Raw genomic sequence first — 14479 nt, 5'->3', positions numbered from 1 at the left:
TATATAAGCTGAGAGAGAGAGGAGGAAGGGGGGGGGCATTAATGAAGTTCCAATGTTTGCCTTTCAGAGCAACCGTTAGGTGTGCTGAAGCCCTGCTTCCTGGGAAGTGCCTGAACATCGCTGCTAATGGGAAACAGAGATTGACCTTTTTTTCCCCTTCAGCTTTTGCACACACAAATCTCTGCTTATTCTTTTTCTTTTACTGTAGTAAAACTGCTTTATCTCACCCTGCTGGCTGCTCTCCCTCTTACTCTTTTCCCTGTATCTAAGGGTTTTTGTCTCAAAGGGAAAGGGAGTGACAGAGTGACTTAGCTGCACCTGGCACCCAGCCAGGGTCAACCCACTACAGCAGTTTTCCCTGGGAGGGGAAACTGATGCACAGAAAGTTCCACCTAAATATGAGGAAGACCTTCTTTACTGTGTGGCTGACCAAGCACTGGAACAGAAAATTGTGTGACTCTGTGTCACGCAACCTTTTCTTTGCACATTAGACAAGCATAAATATTTATCTTTTAATTACATGGCCATACACAACAGGACATTTTTCTAATCCAGTTCAGAGAGTGGAGATGCTTCCAAATGAGTCAGTAACTTACTAGAGAAAATTGTTAACTGCAAGGTTCATGTTATTAATTAGAGGAACTGCAACACGCATGCTAAACATAACAAGAGACTGTAAGTACAAAAATGGGTGCCGTGAATATAACACATAAACGGTGTCCTGGAGAATTGGATTCTGGATCGGCATCCATAATACAACTCCTGACATCAAGATGCATTTCAGTTTCTAAACCCAAGAAATACATGCTCTAAACTGCTAATGCGATCCCTTCAGCAGGTATCACATCAGTGTGCTCCCCAACCATGGTCTACGTTTTGGAGAATTAGATGTCAAATTCCAAGACATTGTTTTGGGACGTAGCTATGTGGATTGAGTTCTCAAGAGTCTGGAAGAAAGGCTCAAAAAAATGAGGAAGTAAATTGTTGCAAAATGCATTATTCAATGCCCAGCTCTCCTTACTTATAGAAGGGGCAACAGAGCACTTACTTCAATGACTAGGATTGTGAAATGCAGCCTTACAGCTAGGCATACTAAAGTTAAGTGTAGTCATTGAATGATGATGAATTCACAGATGAATTCATATTCTTAATTCCTGCAGGAATGGCTTGCTTACAGCTTGCTCAGAGTAGCATAGAGCTGACAGATTATATACCACAAGTGACTGGTCCTCTCATTCGTACTATTCAGCATATTAACACACATACCCATGATCCCAAATAGACAGGTAGAAAAGGCTCTTTCCTCTGTTGTAGAAAGAAAATAACCATTAAAGCGAACACATAAGGTGACAAGCCTCCCTCTTCAGGACGATCAACACAGCACAACTGTAAAAACAAATTGTGCAGTCATTAAAGTTTCAAGTGGTACTATGAAAACTGTTTGCTTAATTACTGTTCAGAAATCAGTCATATTGAACACTAGCAGGAACTCAGATATCTCTGAGCTCTTATCAGATGGAATTTGTTCTCAAGGACTGCATATTTACTCCAGTTACTACCATACCACCACAACGTTTTCAGTGTAAGAGCCATACGACACAGACTAGCAAAACAGACAGTATATATATACATACATATTTTCAAAAATGATAGCTCCTTTTGCATAGATACAGTACACGTGGAAAGTTGTTCCATTTTTTAAATTAATATTTTAATTGCAGACACAAATTTTAGAACAAGTTATGTTAATTCACAAGACTGTTTTCATCGACCATAGAGACAGTTTTTAATTTTTTTTTTTTCATGATGGATTAAGTATATGAGAAACTAGCAATTCCATTTCATATACATTCCTCTGACTAGTTTGGTAACAGAGCAGGATACTTACAGTCTGCATGCTACTGAATGAAGCTTAAAATACTGCTTTTGAAATTTAGTGGAACATTATCACACACAAATGATAATTATATAATTTATAAAATTTACATTTTATAAAAACTTACGTCCTTATTCCAACTCTTTTTTTAAAGGACTGTTTCAACAACTGTTTTCTAAACTATAACTACAGGCATAATATCAAAGTTCATTCAATATTTATTGACAGATAAGGGAATATAAATGACTCTCACCTTTGCCCAGTACCTGAAGGCAATCACTAAAGGTACGATAGTAGGTTCCAGCTTTCCGAGTGTAGCCAAATGGTTTGTTGTCAGACAAGCGTTCTCATTCCCTGCACTCACTTTACAAATAAGGCCACTAAAATCCAAAAAGAAACAAAAGATCTTGGAGGTTTTGTAAGAACACCCATAGGTCAGATAACATCTCACAGAACAGTGTAGCAGAAGGCTGTGAGGAAAGACTTGACCGCCTCTCAAAGACAGCATCTCTGCATGAAAAGCAGCATGCAATACTAATTTGATTTATGGTTAGGTTGAGAATATATGCATTATAATTTTCTGTACAAGTGTTTTAAGATACAGTTCAAATTTAAATATTTTTTCTAATGATAAGAATTTACTGAATTGAAAAAGTTATAGCATTAATTTCCTTCATGAAACAAAAATGTCTTCCCATACGACACCCACCATTCAAACAGTTTCTATGCTGTTTTCACAGAACATGAAATATTTTTAAACACTGAAAAATCAAGGTAGCAGCAAATAACTGGTAATATTTTTATCAGTAGCTGTTTATAGAATGTTTCATGAATCTTAACTGATATTCATCAAATGGGCAAAATAAATTATTTTTCACTTGTTCTCAAAATACTAGCAAAGCTAAGCAAACTGTTCTTATCCTTACAGAAATCTATAATTTAATGCGGTATGTACACTACCTATAAGAAAGGAAAGTTTCTGCTTAAGCAATAATCCCAAATGGAAGGGTAAGGGTACATGCTGGAAGCCATAATGGTTGAAGGGGTTGGGAAATACACAGCTGAGGACAGAACAACCCTTACCCTCTTATTCTAGGCTAGGAATGACTTGCCCATGAGTGTTAGTTTGTGTTTCAAGATCCATGGAACTGTAATAATTTAGTACAGAAACGTCATTTATCAGGTGTTGATAATATAATTTACATTGCTATATACTATTAGAACACACAAAGTGACAACTGAGACCTTTGCTTTTCTCTGCACACCACCACTGGTACTCTAGCATGGAAATCTGCATCAACTTCCGTAAAAGATTCTAAGTGGGAGAGAGAAAAGGAAGAAGCCACATTAAGCATGGTGTTGACAAAAAATATGTTGAACAGGTTGCAACTAGAGGAGTACAGGTAGAATTTCAGCTTCTAATACAATGACTAATGTTAAGAAAAATAAAGTATCTATGATAATTTACAAGAGTGATGGGATTAATTTAAGTGTTTCACATGTGATGGGAAGAATATGGTTTATACAATGAGCACTAATAGGAAAATACTGAGGAAAACCAGAACTTTCAAAATTCATATATACACAGTAGGTACAATTAAGGAAGTATATTTTGGTTAAGAGCTGGGTTCAGCAATTCAGGCATATAGACAGACTGACAACACCTGTGGAACAACGTTAGTGTGAAAAATAAAAAACCAGAGTGTTACAACACTACTATACAGAAATAAATTTGTTCTCCCTGGTTATCTGACAGTGCTTTATGTACATGTAGAACAGGTGTGCCTACATGATGTAATGTCCTTTTGCTATGCTTTTTCTATTTTTTTTGTTCTTATTCTTTATATAATTTTTCCAAATATGATTCAACTGCCAGCAACCCTGGTCCTTCCTCTAAGTGGTGTTTATTGATCCAAACTGAATTTATTTTTGATGCCTCACTGTTTCACTGGCCATGAAGAGAGGAAACTATGAAGCCATTTTAGATTCTTAAAAATTCTGAAATGACAAGATTTTTGTGATGTTACTTAGCCAACAGTACACCTAACTTCATTGAAAATTATCTTGCTCTTGCCACTGGGGTACCTCAGACACCTAATGCTTTATGGCTGTATCTTCTCACTCACAGAGAAGACTTTGTACAACATGTTAATAAAAATATTACTTGCTTTTGAGATACACTGGAAAGCCTAACTTCTTACAAGATCTGGGTATTCATTCCTCTAATATGACTGAAAAATAACCCATTCTCAAAGACCATAATGCTCCAGACAATAAAATACACATACAACAATGGTGGGGGTGCCACTGAGAAAATGTAGGTCAGTAAATATGCATGTTTTGAACCGTATTGTCTAGTTCCCCAACTGAGGGCATAAAGCAAGGCAAGAAAGCAGTGAAGCTACTTTTTGCAATCTGCATTTTAAAAGAACAGAGTTTTCACACCCCCGGCCAATATTTTCATTTTTTTCTTGCTTGCATATGCTTGAATTGGTTTGAGTAAGTGCATTTTTTAAAGGATCTTAAACTTTACTTCACTGTATCAATGCACAGAGTTACATTTGTTACCTGAAAAAAACCCCATGTGTCTGGAAGCAGTCATCTGTACATGGTCATCACATGCACTAACAGACACATGCACATAATTACAGGAAAGAGACCACAATGTTAAAGTATATTACTGGTTTCTGTTACATATTAAGGAACTTAGGCTACTTTCTGTACTATGCATGGCTAATAGAGCAGGCTGGGAAGGGAGCAGAGTCTCTCTCATGTGTAATGACATCTTCACTTACAATGTAGAAGAAAGCTTCCCACTAGGAATTTCTCGCATCATCAAAAACAACAGAACTTTAGCCCTCGTAACACTCGAACATTAAACCAAAAGTAGTTCTGTCAATGTATTCTTTCCTGCAGTATTTTTCAATCTCATATCTTTCTAAAAAAGAATAGCATGTGGTGTACCTATTCAGCAGAGGTGAAATTCAACAATACTAAGCAGCAATAGTTTAATGAAATCGAGAAGGCAGCAATTTTTTCTTACCACTGTTCTGCAGACTTTCTTGCACAAGTAAGAGAACATCTGGTTGAGTCATCTGTCAATAAAAGGAATAAAGCTGGTTTTGTATCAATCACTTGTCAAAAAGGTGATTTTCTACAACTCAGATTTAAAACTGCCTCTAGGTGTACTAGAGTATTGTTAAGTTGGACCAAAGGAACAGGAACTCTCTTTGTTTTGAAGAGGAAAAAATGATCCCCGAGTAATTTTTAGTAAAGTTACTTTTACTTCTATCAAAGACTTTGTTATGGTAAGAAAACCCCCACCAACAGAATTACTGTTTCAGTGTGCTTAAATACCTCTTCATTCTGACACAGTGGACTTACATCATGTTAAAGACTGGAATTACAGCTTTTTAAAATTATATGCATTTTATGAACTTAGATCACTCTTTGTTTCCTAAAGGAAATGCTAGCTCTAACAATGGGACTGCCAAATCAACTACAGCAGGAGTAAGTTTATGTATGGAATCAAGTTCTTAATTCCTTTTCAGTGTTCAAGCACAAAGACACACAGAAACAACATGACAAATCAAGGCTCCACAAAAAAATAGTAACATGGTTTCACGGCTCAAATATAACCTAGTAGTCAAAACGTGCGTGTGTAAATATATCAGTACAAAACTAGGATCAGTATGGAAACAAGATCACAGAAGTATCACTTATTCCAGCTGTTAGAGAATATAAATAATCGTCTGTCTCATAGGACTGCTAGAGTACAGATGTTTTAAGTGTTTTCAGAAGAAGTTTCAATAAAACACAAAGCTGTATTATGCTGCCTGATCACTACTGTTCTGTGAAGAAAGGAATGTTATTTTAAGACCAGACCAGCTCTGTTTTACCCAATGGGCTTTTAGAGAAAGTGTTACTACCACACTAGAAAATACATTTAAAATATAATCTACATGAAGATGCAAACATTCAAAACCATTTACACATACTTAATAAAATAGCCTTACTTACATTGGCAGGAAACTGGGTATCTATGTTTATGTCTGAAGTTTTGAAACCAAATCTGCTATAGGAGGAGCCATACAATCTTAATGAACACTCTGCAACAAAAAGAATTATACTTCATTTACACTATGCCTAACTCTAAGTCTGTAGCTACTTTACAGCATTGTTAATAAATCTTAAACCTACACCTGGTTTTGATAAGCACAGGAAAACCAGAAGGGTCTTCCAACAGCCCAGATTTATTACTAAATCCTGCCTTCCATGCTGTTGTTGGTAAAGGCTTATCAAGAAGGTCAAATCCTTCCCACATCCTTCTCATCTTCACTGTTTACTTGAGGTTTGTTTGGGTCATGAGCACCATTGTAATTTAATTCTGAAACAGTGTTATATTACTGCATCATGTTGTTCAACAAACTAGTAACTAAACATGCTGGTTTAGAATTTAGAGAGACAAGATTTTTAATTCAGTTTTCATTTCATAAGCTGTTGGGGATTTTTTTCTGCTTGTTTTCTTTTTCGTTTGTTCAGTTTTTGTTGTTGTTATTTTGTTTTTAAGCTGGCACATCTAACACTTAAAACAAACTGCAAATAATACCTGGCAATTTTTGACGCAGCAAGTTTTCCATTGTTGTTTTAATGTTAAGCCTTTCTTCTAGATCTTCATTATTTAAGCCAAACTCCTGCACTACATTTCCAATAGCAACACCAATAGCTTGTATCTGGGAAGGCGTTGGAGGAGGAAGAGCAGTCAGCAGTTGTTCTTCTTGCTTTTCCTTTCAAGAAAAAAAGACCAATGTTCAAATGCGTTTCTTGAGTTGCTTAACATGCTAGAATTAATGCCAACAACTCATCCCAAGTAATACCACCACCACCACAGATTTTCCAGGTAATGTAGGTAACTGGAAGCAATAAAGAATCTGATACTCCAGGAGGCCTCAGTAACATTCAGAGGTGTATATATACTTGTACTTGGCATGTGAAAAAAAAAAAAGTCACAAATTCTTTCATCACCTCTGAGGTGTGAAAAGTTAGGAGCTAAAGAGGAAGAAACAGGAAATCTGCATATGACATATTTTGTCTACTTCAAGCAGAGAACGTAGAAGACATTAAAAAAAAAAAAAAGGTAAAATTGATGTTATGCTGAAATTTATTTTGATACTTATGCTCAAAACAAATCTATTTCCTTTACATATAAACAAGTCTGTAGTACTCCACAAGTGCTTAATTTTTACAGTATTTCTGAACTGAAATATTCACTCTGACATGCAAGTTATCATTGCTAATTCTGCCATACCAACTGTATTTGCATATTGCTACTCCTCATTGCAAAGTCCATGTCCCAAGTTTACTGTTTTTATCAGTATCACTATGTAACAGTTTTCAAAAAGATTGAAACATGGTAAAAATTAAACGCAGAACGATTTTAAAAGCAGTGCAGTTTCATATCATTAGCAGGGTAAGGAAGGTTTAATTAAGCTACAGATTATACTTTTTCTTGTGCTTAACTCACCTTTACGATTTTCTTGTGTCTTTTGTCTTTAATATGCTTATGAGCAAAAGCTACTGACTCAATCAAAACATCACACAGTTTGCAGGTATATTTTGCTGATGGGTAGTTTCGAGGTTGCTAAAATAAAGACAGTAAAAAACTCCCTAAAATATATAAAGATATTACTTTCACTTCACTCAATACCCTTGCTAAGTTGAATGACTAAAATCTACACCCACTCACTTCAGCTTCCCTAACTCCGTATCTGCCATCAAAAAGTTTGCACATCAAGTATAATGTCAGAAGAATGATACCATGTCAATCACACCCAAAACCCTATCTTTTACAGGAAAAAATACCCAATGCCCATGGAAGAGTCTATTAATTGAACAAACAATTACTCCAGCATTTTAACATATAAGATTTGTTATTATTTCATGAACTAAAGGAGAAGCCATTTTTTGAGCTTGAACTGTTATACTGTAGAAAAAAATGCCCAAAAGACAACCCATCTTCTTTTTATAATTCATTAACAGCAATACCGTTACTTAAATTCTGTAACTAAACTTTCTAGCTACAATCAGAGATACTGCTCAAGGTCTACCCTCTACAATGTATTTACTGGAAAAAAAATAAATAGGAGAGGTCTATCTATACAAGTAAAGACAGTGGCACCTTCTTCAGTCTATAAATGTAGTCTCGCTTCAATCGTTCTTCAGCTTGCTGCAGCCCCAGAAGTTCTTTTGCTGACAGCACAGATTCATCTATGACTGGACCATCCACTTCATCATGATCATACTCATCTTTCCTAGTTCTTCTTGATCTTCTTGGTTTTCTAAGCTTCTTCATTTCTTATAAAGAGTTATGAGAACAAATGTGTCAATGTGTCAAGTAACTTCAGAGTGCCCCACAGCCTTTTAAAGAATTTTTTCCTTAATTAACATTCTACTTATATAAGAGTCAAAGAATTCACCTACCTGGTATGGTTTCACAATCTGTTCTGTGCAAGTCTGATAATAGTAAGTGTATTAGTATTATTACCTATAGTACCTTTGTCCTAAACTACTAATAAATCAACTAATTTGTCCCTCTGAAGACAATGACCTTATTTAGATACCTTTGTTAAAACTAGCAAAAAAAAAAAAAAAAAAAGAACTAAATGGAATTTATACACCTGTATGCCATTATAATGAAAAGACAGAATATACTGAAAGGTTTCAGGATTCCTGGTCAGGCTTTTTTAGGCTACTAAGTTAGACTACAAGTATGACAGAATTAAAAAGTGTAGGCCAATTTGAATGACTTGTAAGAGCTAGCAGCACTATGATATGGCACTGTCATGGCATAGCTCACATTTGACGTTTTATTAACAAGGGATGATTACCAGTGATAATCTAATCTGCCTCTCAGTTAAGCCAGTATGTGGATCAGTACTAACTCCACAACATTAAATAAGCAAGTGAAAAAAAGTAAGCACCACTGCTGACTACAGAGACTGAAGAATGGACTTGCTAAGTATGTGCACATTGCTTAATAAAGCTGTAACACTGTCATAATAATAATGCTTAAAATACTTCTTGTGTTTACAGCAAAACTTCTGGAACAAATTAATGTAGGTGCCACTTCTACTTTAAAGCAAATTTTGTCATCATTCTGAAGCAGAAGTTGCTATTGGCCCAAAGTCAGTACCTCTAAAAATCATCTCAGGAATAAATATACACAAGTCAGATTTTCACACATGACTTCAGATCACATCTTGCCTTTCACTTGTACAGCTATACAGGATGTATAGCATGGAATTTCTAAAGTTCCCTTCTTCTAAGAAAGTTTATGCAACTTCCCTAGACTCCCAAACTTTTATCACAGCATGAGGCTATAATTTGTAATAAAAAGACTAAAAAAACCACCCCAGATAAACTGCTCTGCCAAATACATTTACGGAGTTTCTTTCCTGTGACCACAATTTTTGTCTCTAATAATTGGCAAAAGAGAAACAACACAGTTGTGTATTTGTAACCAGTTATTTGATTCAGTTCACTAAGCAGCACACACGTGTTAGTGGTGTAAATAGTATCAGGACAAAAATGGTAATGTAATAATTTCTTTCTTTCAGCAGCAGCACAAGTTTAAGCTGGAATAAAGAGAATTTAGGCTTAACAGGTTGCAAAAGCAGTACTCCCAAGGAATCAAGGAAACAAAAACAAAAGTCTGAGCTTCTGAACCTTCCACATACCCTCCATTTTTGCTCTGACACTTCTGCTCAAATTCCTAAGATGCGCCACATCTATTTGACTACATTTTTAACTAATCAGTGTAGACAGAACCTGAAGGTGTATTAATGTCTTCACAGAAAAGCCTCTGACAGCTACCTACTTATCAATTGTTTCTGTAGCCAACAAATAACTTAAAAAAAAAAAGTTATAAATTAAAAGAAGACTTCCTAAAAAAAATCACAAATTTAAAAAATACTTCTGGTAGGTACAGGAGTGACAATCTAATTGTAAGTTCATGATTAAATGAAGAACTAAAGACAAGTTAAAGACAAAGCTCTTGCAGACAAAACAGTGTCTCAGATATTTGGTAAACTCCATATAAGCTACAATAAAAAAGACATGAAGGTAATGAAAAGGACAACTGCACAAAGTATTTCAAGTAAATGCTAAAAGAAACAATTTCATTGATTTTGCTACTTGACACAGAACTTCTGAAGGAACCTCAAGACGTGAGCTATGCCATGCCAGTGCTTCACAGCAGGATGAAATGAACTCTGTCAGATCTGAGCAATGCTCAGCTAACCTGCTCTTAAAGGCCTTCAGGTACCTTTTCCATGAGCTGCCCAGACAACGTCTCCAGAACTTCCCTACCTTTATCTTTAGAAACTCTAAACGTTGCCCTTTATTCCTCATCTGAACCTTTCTTGCTCAATTTTAGTCCCATTGCTTTGTGTTCCATCTACTGGAAAAAAATACATCAGTTTTTTATGGCCATCCTAGACAGAGGAAGATTGTAACTATGTCTCCCTACACTTTTCATTTTGCAAATAGATTGGGCATTGTTCACAGTTGTTCACAGAACAGCTTCTGTTTCCTAAGTGTCTTCACAACCTTCTTGCTTTTGTTTGGACAGCTTCCCTTTTATTCATACAAGTGGGGTGCCAAAACTGGATGGAGGATTGCAACTGAGTTTACAAAGACTGAGAAAAAGGAGTACTTCAGGCTGTGAGTCTTTTCTCATGCCTCACAACCCCATGATAATAACTACTCATTATCATCTTCTGATTCACTATCATTTCAGATTCTTCTCTGAAAAAAATATTATTTTATACTAAGTTTTCCTCCTTTATTTTCACAGCTGATATTCCTACTTAACAATGGCATTTACACATCCTTTGTATTTCATTCTATATGTAGGTCATTTCGCCAATTGTGCAAAGTTACTTTAATTGACCTTCCTGCTTTTCTGCATTCCATTCCTACCAGCTCCACAGCATATTCAATTTTCAGAGCACACAATGAATAAGTGTGGTGTCTTCATTCATCGTTAGGGTTGTATAATAAACATTGAATGGAATAGAATCCTCACTCACTAGATGTTCGCTCACTACTTTCTTTAACTGACAAAATCTTTAGTAGTTTCTGAGTATAGTTACCTAATCAGCTCTGCAAGTCTCTTACATTAATTTAATCCAGATAATTTTCCACTAGTTTACTTACGGAACTGTCATATAAGAGTATCTAAAGTAGTACAGTACTACTACCAGCAATATCTACCAACTGCCTTTCTCATGTCCACAGGGGACTGATAACTATTTTAAAGAAATAAATTAGGGCTTGGCATACCTTTTCCTTAACAAATCCATTATTAACTACTACTTATCTTTGTTACCTTTCAGATACCTTTCAGTATATTACATTATTTGCTCCAAAATTGGCTCCCAAGATTAAAGTTGCACACCAATTATTTTAATTCCACTTGCACTTTCCTGTAATCAGTAGCTCACTTCCCCAAAGCTCTCAAGGATGATTGCCAATTGTTCCAAGTATCTATTTCAGTGAGTTACTGAAGTTGAAGAAAAAAGTTCATTACATCAAGTAAACTGAAGAAAAAACTTATGAAAACACTCTACTCTCTCCTCATGTGAGGTTGAGCAGTGTGCAACTTACTTCTAACAATGAGGGACACTGGGCACCTGTTCACAGTTTATCTTTCTCGTTACAGCTACTACCAAAGGAAAGGACATTTAATTCCTGGGCTTCCGGGTACCAAGCAGCAGTAGCTTTTTTTCTCAGCAGAGGGTCTGATCACTACTTTCTTTGGCTCCCGCTCTTAACCAAAACAAGACAGGTTTCTTGTCAACTGGTGTTCCACGTTAGCAGCACCGCATCCATGCTTTAGTCTTTCTTATTTTATGTAGTTATATTCTCTATATTCTTTGAAGTTCCCTTTTTCTGCTTTACTTGCATTAAATGAAAATATTATGGTATCGATCACTTAACCATCTCTAAGCCAGTCCTTCCTCACATTTCAATGCTTTGGGTTTGTATGCTCATTATTAGTACCAACTGCACACAGGGAAGTTCAATATGTATGGAGAACTAGATTTGTGTTATTGCTGTACTAAATTCTCAAAATACTTACATGGCATTGTTTTCAATCTTCATTAAGACACATCTTTAAAGACCTCATTGGTAGCTCCAAAAATCTTACCCTGTTATCAGCTTAATTGAAAGATCCCCTACCAGCCATGACAGATTACATCAAACTGTACAGGGAAAACTGCAAACAGGGACACTACACAGATGCTGCAACCTACCTACCTCTACCACTCACAAACCAAACTACAAAGACAACACAGTCTATAAAACAATTGCTGTAACAATTTGTCTAAAGTGCTACAAGTACAGTGCAGTCAATAGTTTGCAATACAGGAGAGAACAAAAACGCTTTTTTGCTTTAATAGTGAATCTTAATTTTACTTTTCAGTAACACATGTAGGAAGCTACTTTACTGGATAGCTATGTAAAAACAAATAAACATGTGATTACCAGAACTTCTTTTCTGCATGTCTGGCACATCTTTGCTCATTAAATCTTCCTGAAGTTGTCGTCTTACATTTCTGTTTCCACCACCTTCCACCTCATGAAAAGAGTCCTTTCTTGTCCTGCCATGCCCAGGAATCCAGGCAACAGATCGGTACTCTCTCCAGGTGTCAGAAGCACTACGGTGGTCATCGGATACCCACTTCTTCATTTGGTCTCTTTGGATATCATTTAACTTTGAGCCTTGACTGTAAGTTGTGTTTTTAAGTGAATTTGGGCTACTCAAAACACTACGTGGCCCTCGCCTGGGACTGCTTCCATAATGACCTGGAGCTCCCTTTTTCTTTTGCAGGCTGGTATCTATTTTATTGCTATAGCCACTGCCATATTCATCCATGACTTCGTAGCCTTTTTGTAAGGGACTTTCTTTTAATTGTTCTTGATGCAAAATTTCCTGTTCCTTATTTTGTTTGGCAAAGCAAGGTTTTGCAGCATCTCCCATGATTATTGCTGTTCAATTTAGTGACTCCCACCTAGAAATCAAAAAGGTAAAAGCTGTACTTTAAAATCAATCAAGCAATAAACACTAGGTATTAACTGCCATGGAAATCTCAACAATCTTGAACCAAGGCAAGAAAAGGCACTCCAAATCTTAGCTAGGTCTCTTCTCATAGAACGTCTAACACCTATGGGTGGTTCATAAAATGCAGAGACAGCCTATGGCTTTTCCAGGCACTAAGGTCTAGACGCCTTTAGTACAGATAGGAAATTTTAAGACTCTACGTCAGTCGCAGCTCAGTACAGGCAAGCTGTGAAAGAAATGCTGAAGGAATTTCATGGCATGCAGATTATGTAGGAGGTGAAAACAAGGATGGCCCCAAGGCCATTCTGCATATCAAAATATTCCTCCTTGCCCACAGTAGACACTGTTCACCTTGTTAAGAATGAAAATTGTGTCATCAAAGAGATGCAGAAGCTAAGCTGCAATCCAGCTATAAGGTAAATATGATATAATGATTTAGAAACAATGAGCACTCTGCACATTTTAACCAGACCACCATTGTGACACCTCACATTACTCAGAATTAAACACTCCAATTTCATATTATTTTAGCAATGTCTGAAACATCTGGACCACTGAACTGCTTGCATAACCACCCCCCTTTCCTTGGTTACATCCATGTTCTTACTGCAAAACACTTCCACGGAGCTCTAACTCCAATGTTGCCAGTAAGCCATGTGGACTGTGAAAGGGGGAACTACGGGAAGAGACTGTGTAAAACATGCTGAGGCAGTGGTCTCATCAACACTGAATATTTTATGATTTAAATATAGACACATACAACCAAACAAAAAAGATTTTCAGAATATGTGCAGGTGCTTAAGGATGCAGATGAAGATGTAAAGTGATGTAAAGAGCATTTTCAAGCATCTAAACATCAGAAAATATCCTTCTGTTGCCTTTAATATGGGAGCAGAGTACCTGATTTTTTAACCTTTTTTTTTAAGTTCTGCAGGCCACAAAGGCACTCTTAAGCATCTCAGTGTCTGCTTTTCATAGGCACGAGACTTTTAGTGTTTATGCCCCTCTTAAGAAGAAGATAGTTTTTTGCTCCTACACAAGCAACAAAACAAATAGGATTCCTGTTACAAAGACCGGAATTCTTACCCAATTATATACATCTCTGGAAATGCAGCTGCTCCAGCTAAGAGTGGAAAAAAAGGTTTCAAACACACAAAGTGTACTTGCTTCCTATTTTAGGCAAGAAACTGCTGTCAAACCCGAATTTCAGAGTAACCTAAACCCAGCCTGTTTTTGAGTTATCCCCAGAAGCAACGCCCACAGCCTGCCGCCAGGCTGGATGACGACACCTCCCTGCACTGGAAGGAAGCAGAAAAGTCAAAGTTTACATGAGCCTGCGGCTCCCAACCACGACTGCAGGTGCGAGCCTGGCATGGGCAGGGGGTGCCCTGGGGGTCAGCAGCGTCGCAGATGGCCACGACACGGTAGCCTTCGGGGCCAGAAGCACCAGACAGCGCCGGCCCAGCTGCCAGCAGGAC

The 14479-nt window shown here is 36.8% G+C and overlaps 1 protein-coding gene across 2 annotated transcripts in view; it reads right to left on the bottom strand.

The window, feature by feature from the left end:
• Positions 1-14473, bottom strand: part of ZCCHC6 (zinc finger CCHC-type containing 6) — a 34338-nt gene extending 19865 nt beyond the window's left edge. The window contains exons 1-10 of one of the 2 annotated variants that reach the window (XM_008638417.2): positions 14088-14473; positions 12425-12951; positions 8055-8230; positions 7401-7517; positions 6486-6663; positions 5897-5985; positions 4920-4971; positions 3122-3191; positions 2130-2256; positions 1267-1386 (exon numbers count right to left, since the gene is read on the bottom strand). In XM_008638417.2, coding sequence (XP_008636639.1) covers positions 1267-1386; positions 2130-2256; positions 3122-3191; positions 4920-4971; positions 5897-5985; positions 6486-6663; positions 7401-7517; positions 8055-8230; positions 12425-12920 — 1425 coding nt within the window. In that variant the 5' untranslated portion in view covers positions 12921-12951; positions 14088-14473. Of the gene's footprint in view, positions 1-1266; positions 1387-2129; positions 2257-3121; positions 3192-4919; positions 4972-5896; positions 5986-6485; positions 6664-7400; positions 7518-8054; positions 8231-12424; positions 12952-14087 lie in introns of those variants that run through there. The other variant, XM_017740459.1, reaches the window with a different exon arrangement.
• Positions 14474-14479: the final 6 nt, after the last annotated feature.

This window comes from Corvus brachyrhynchos, unplaced genomic scaffold (genome assembly GCF_000691975.1).
Source record: "Corvus brachyrhynchos isolate BGI_N302 unplaced genomic scaffold, ASM69197v1 scaffold37, whole genome shotgun sequence".
Lineage (NCBI taxonomy): Eukaryota > Metazoa > Chordata > Aves > Passeriformes > Corvidae > Corvus > Corvus brachyrhynchos.
Note: the sequence above shows the minus strand (reverse complement) of the source record. Positions and strands in the feature narration are given on the sequence as shown.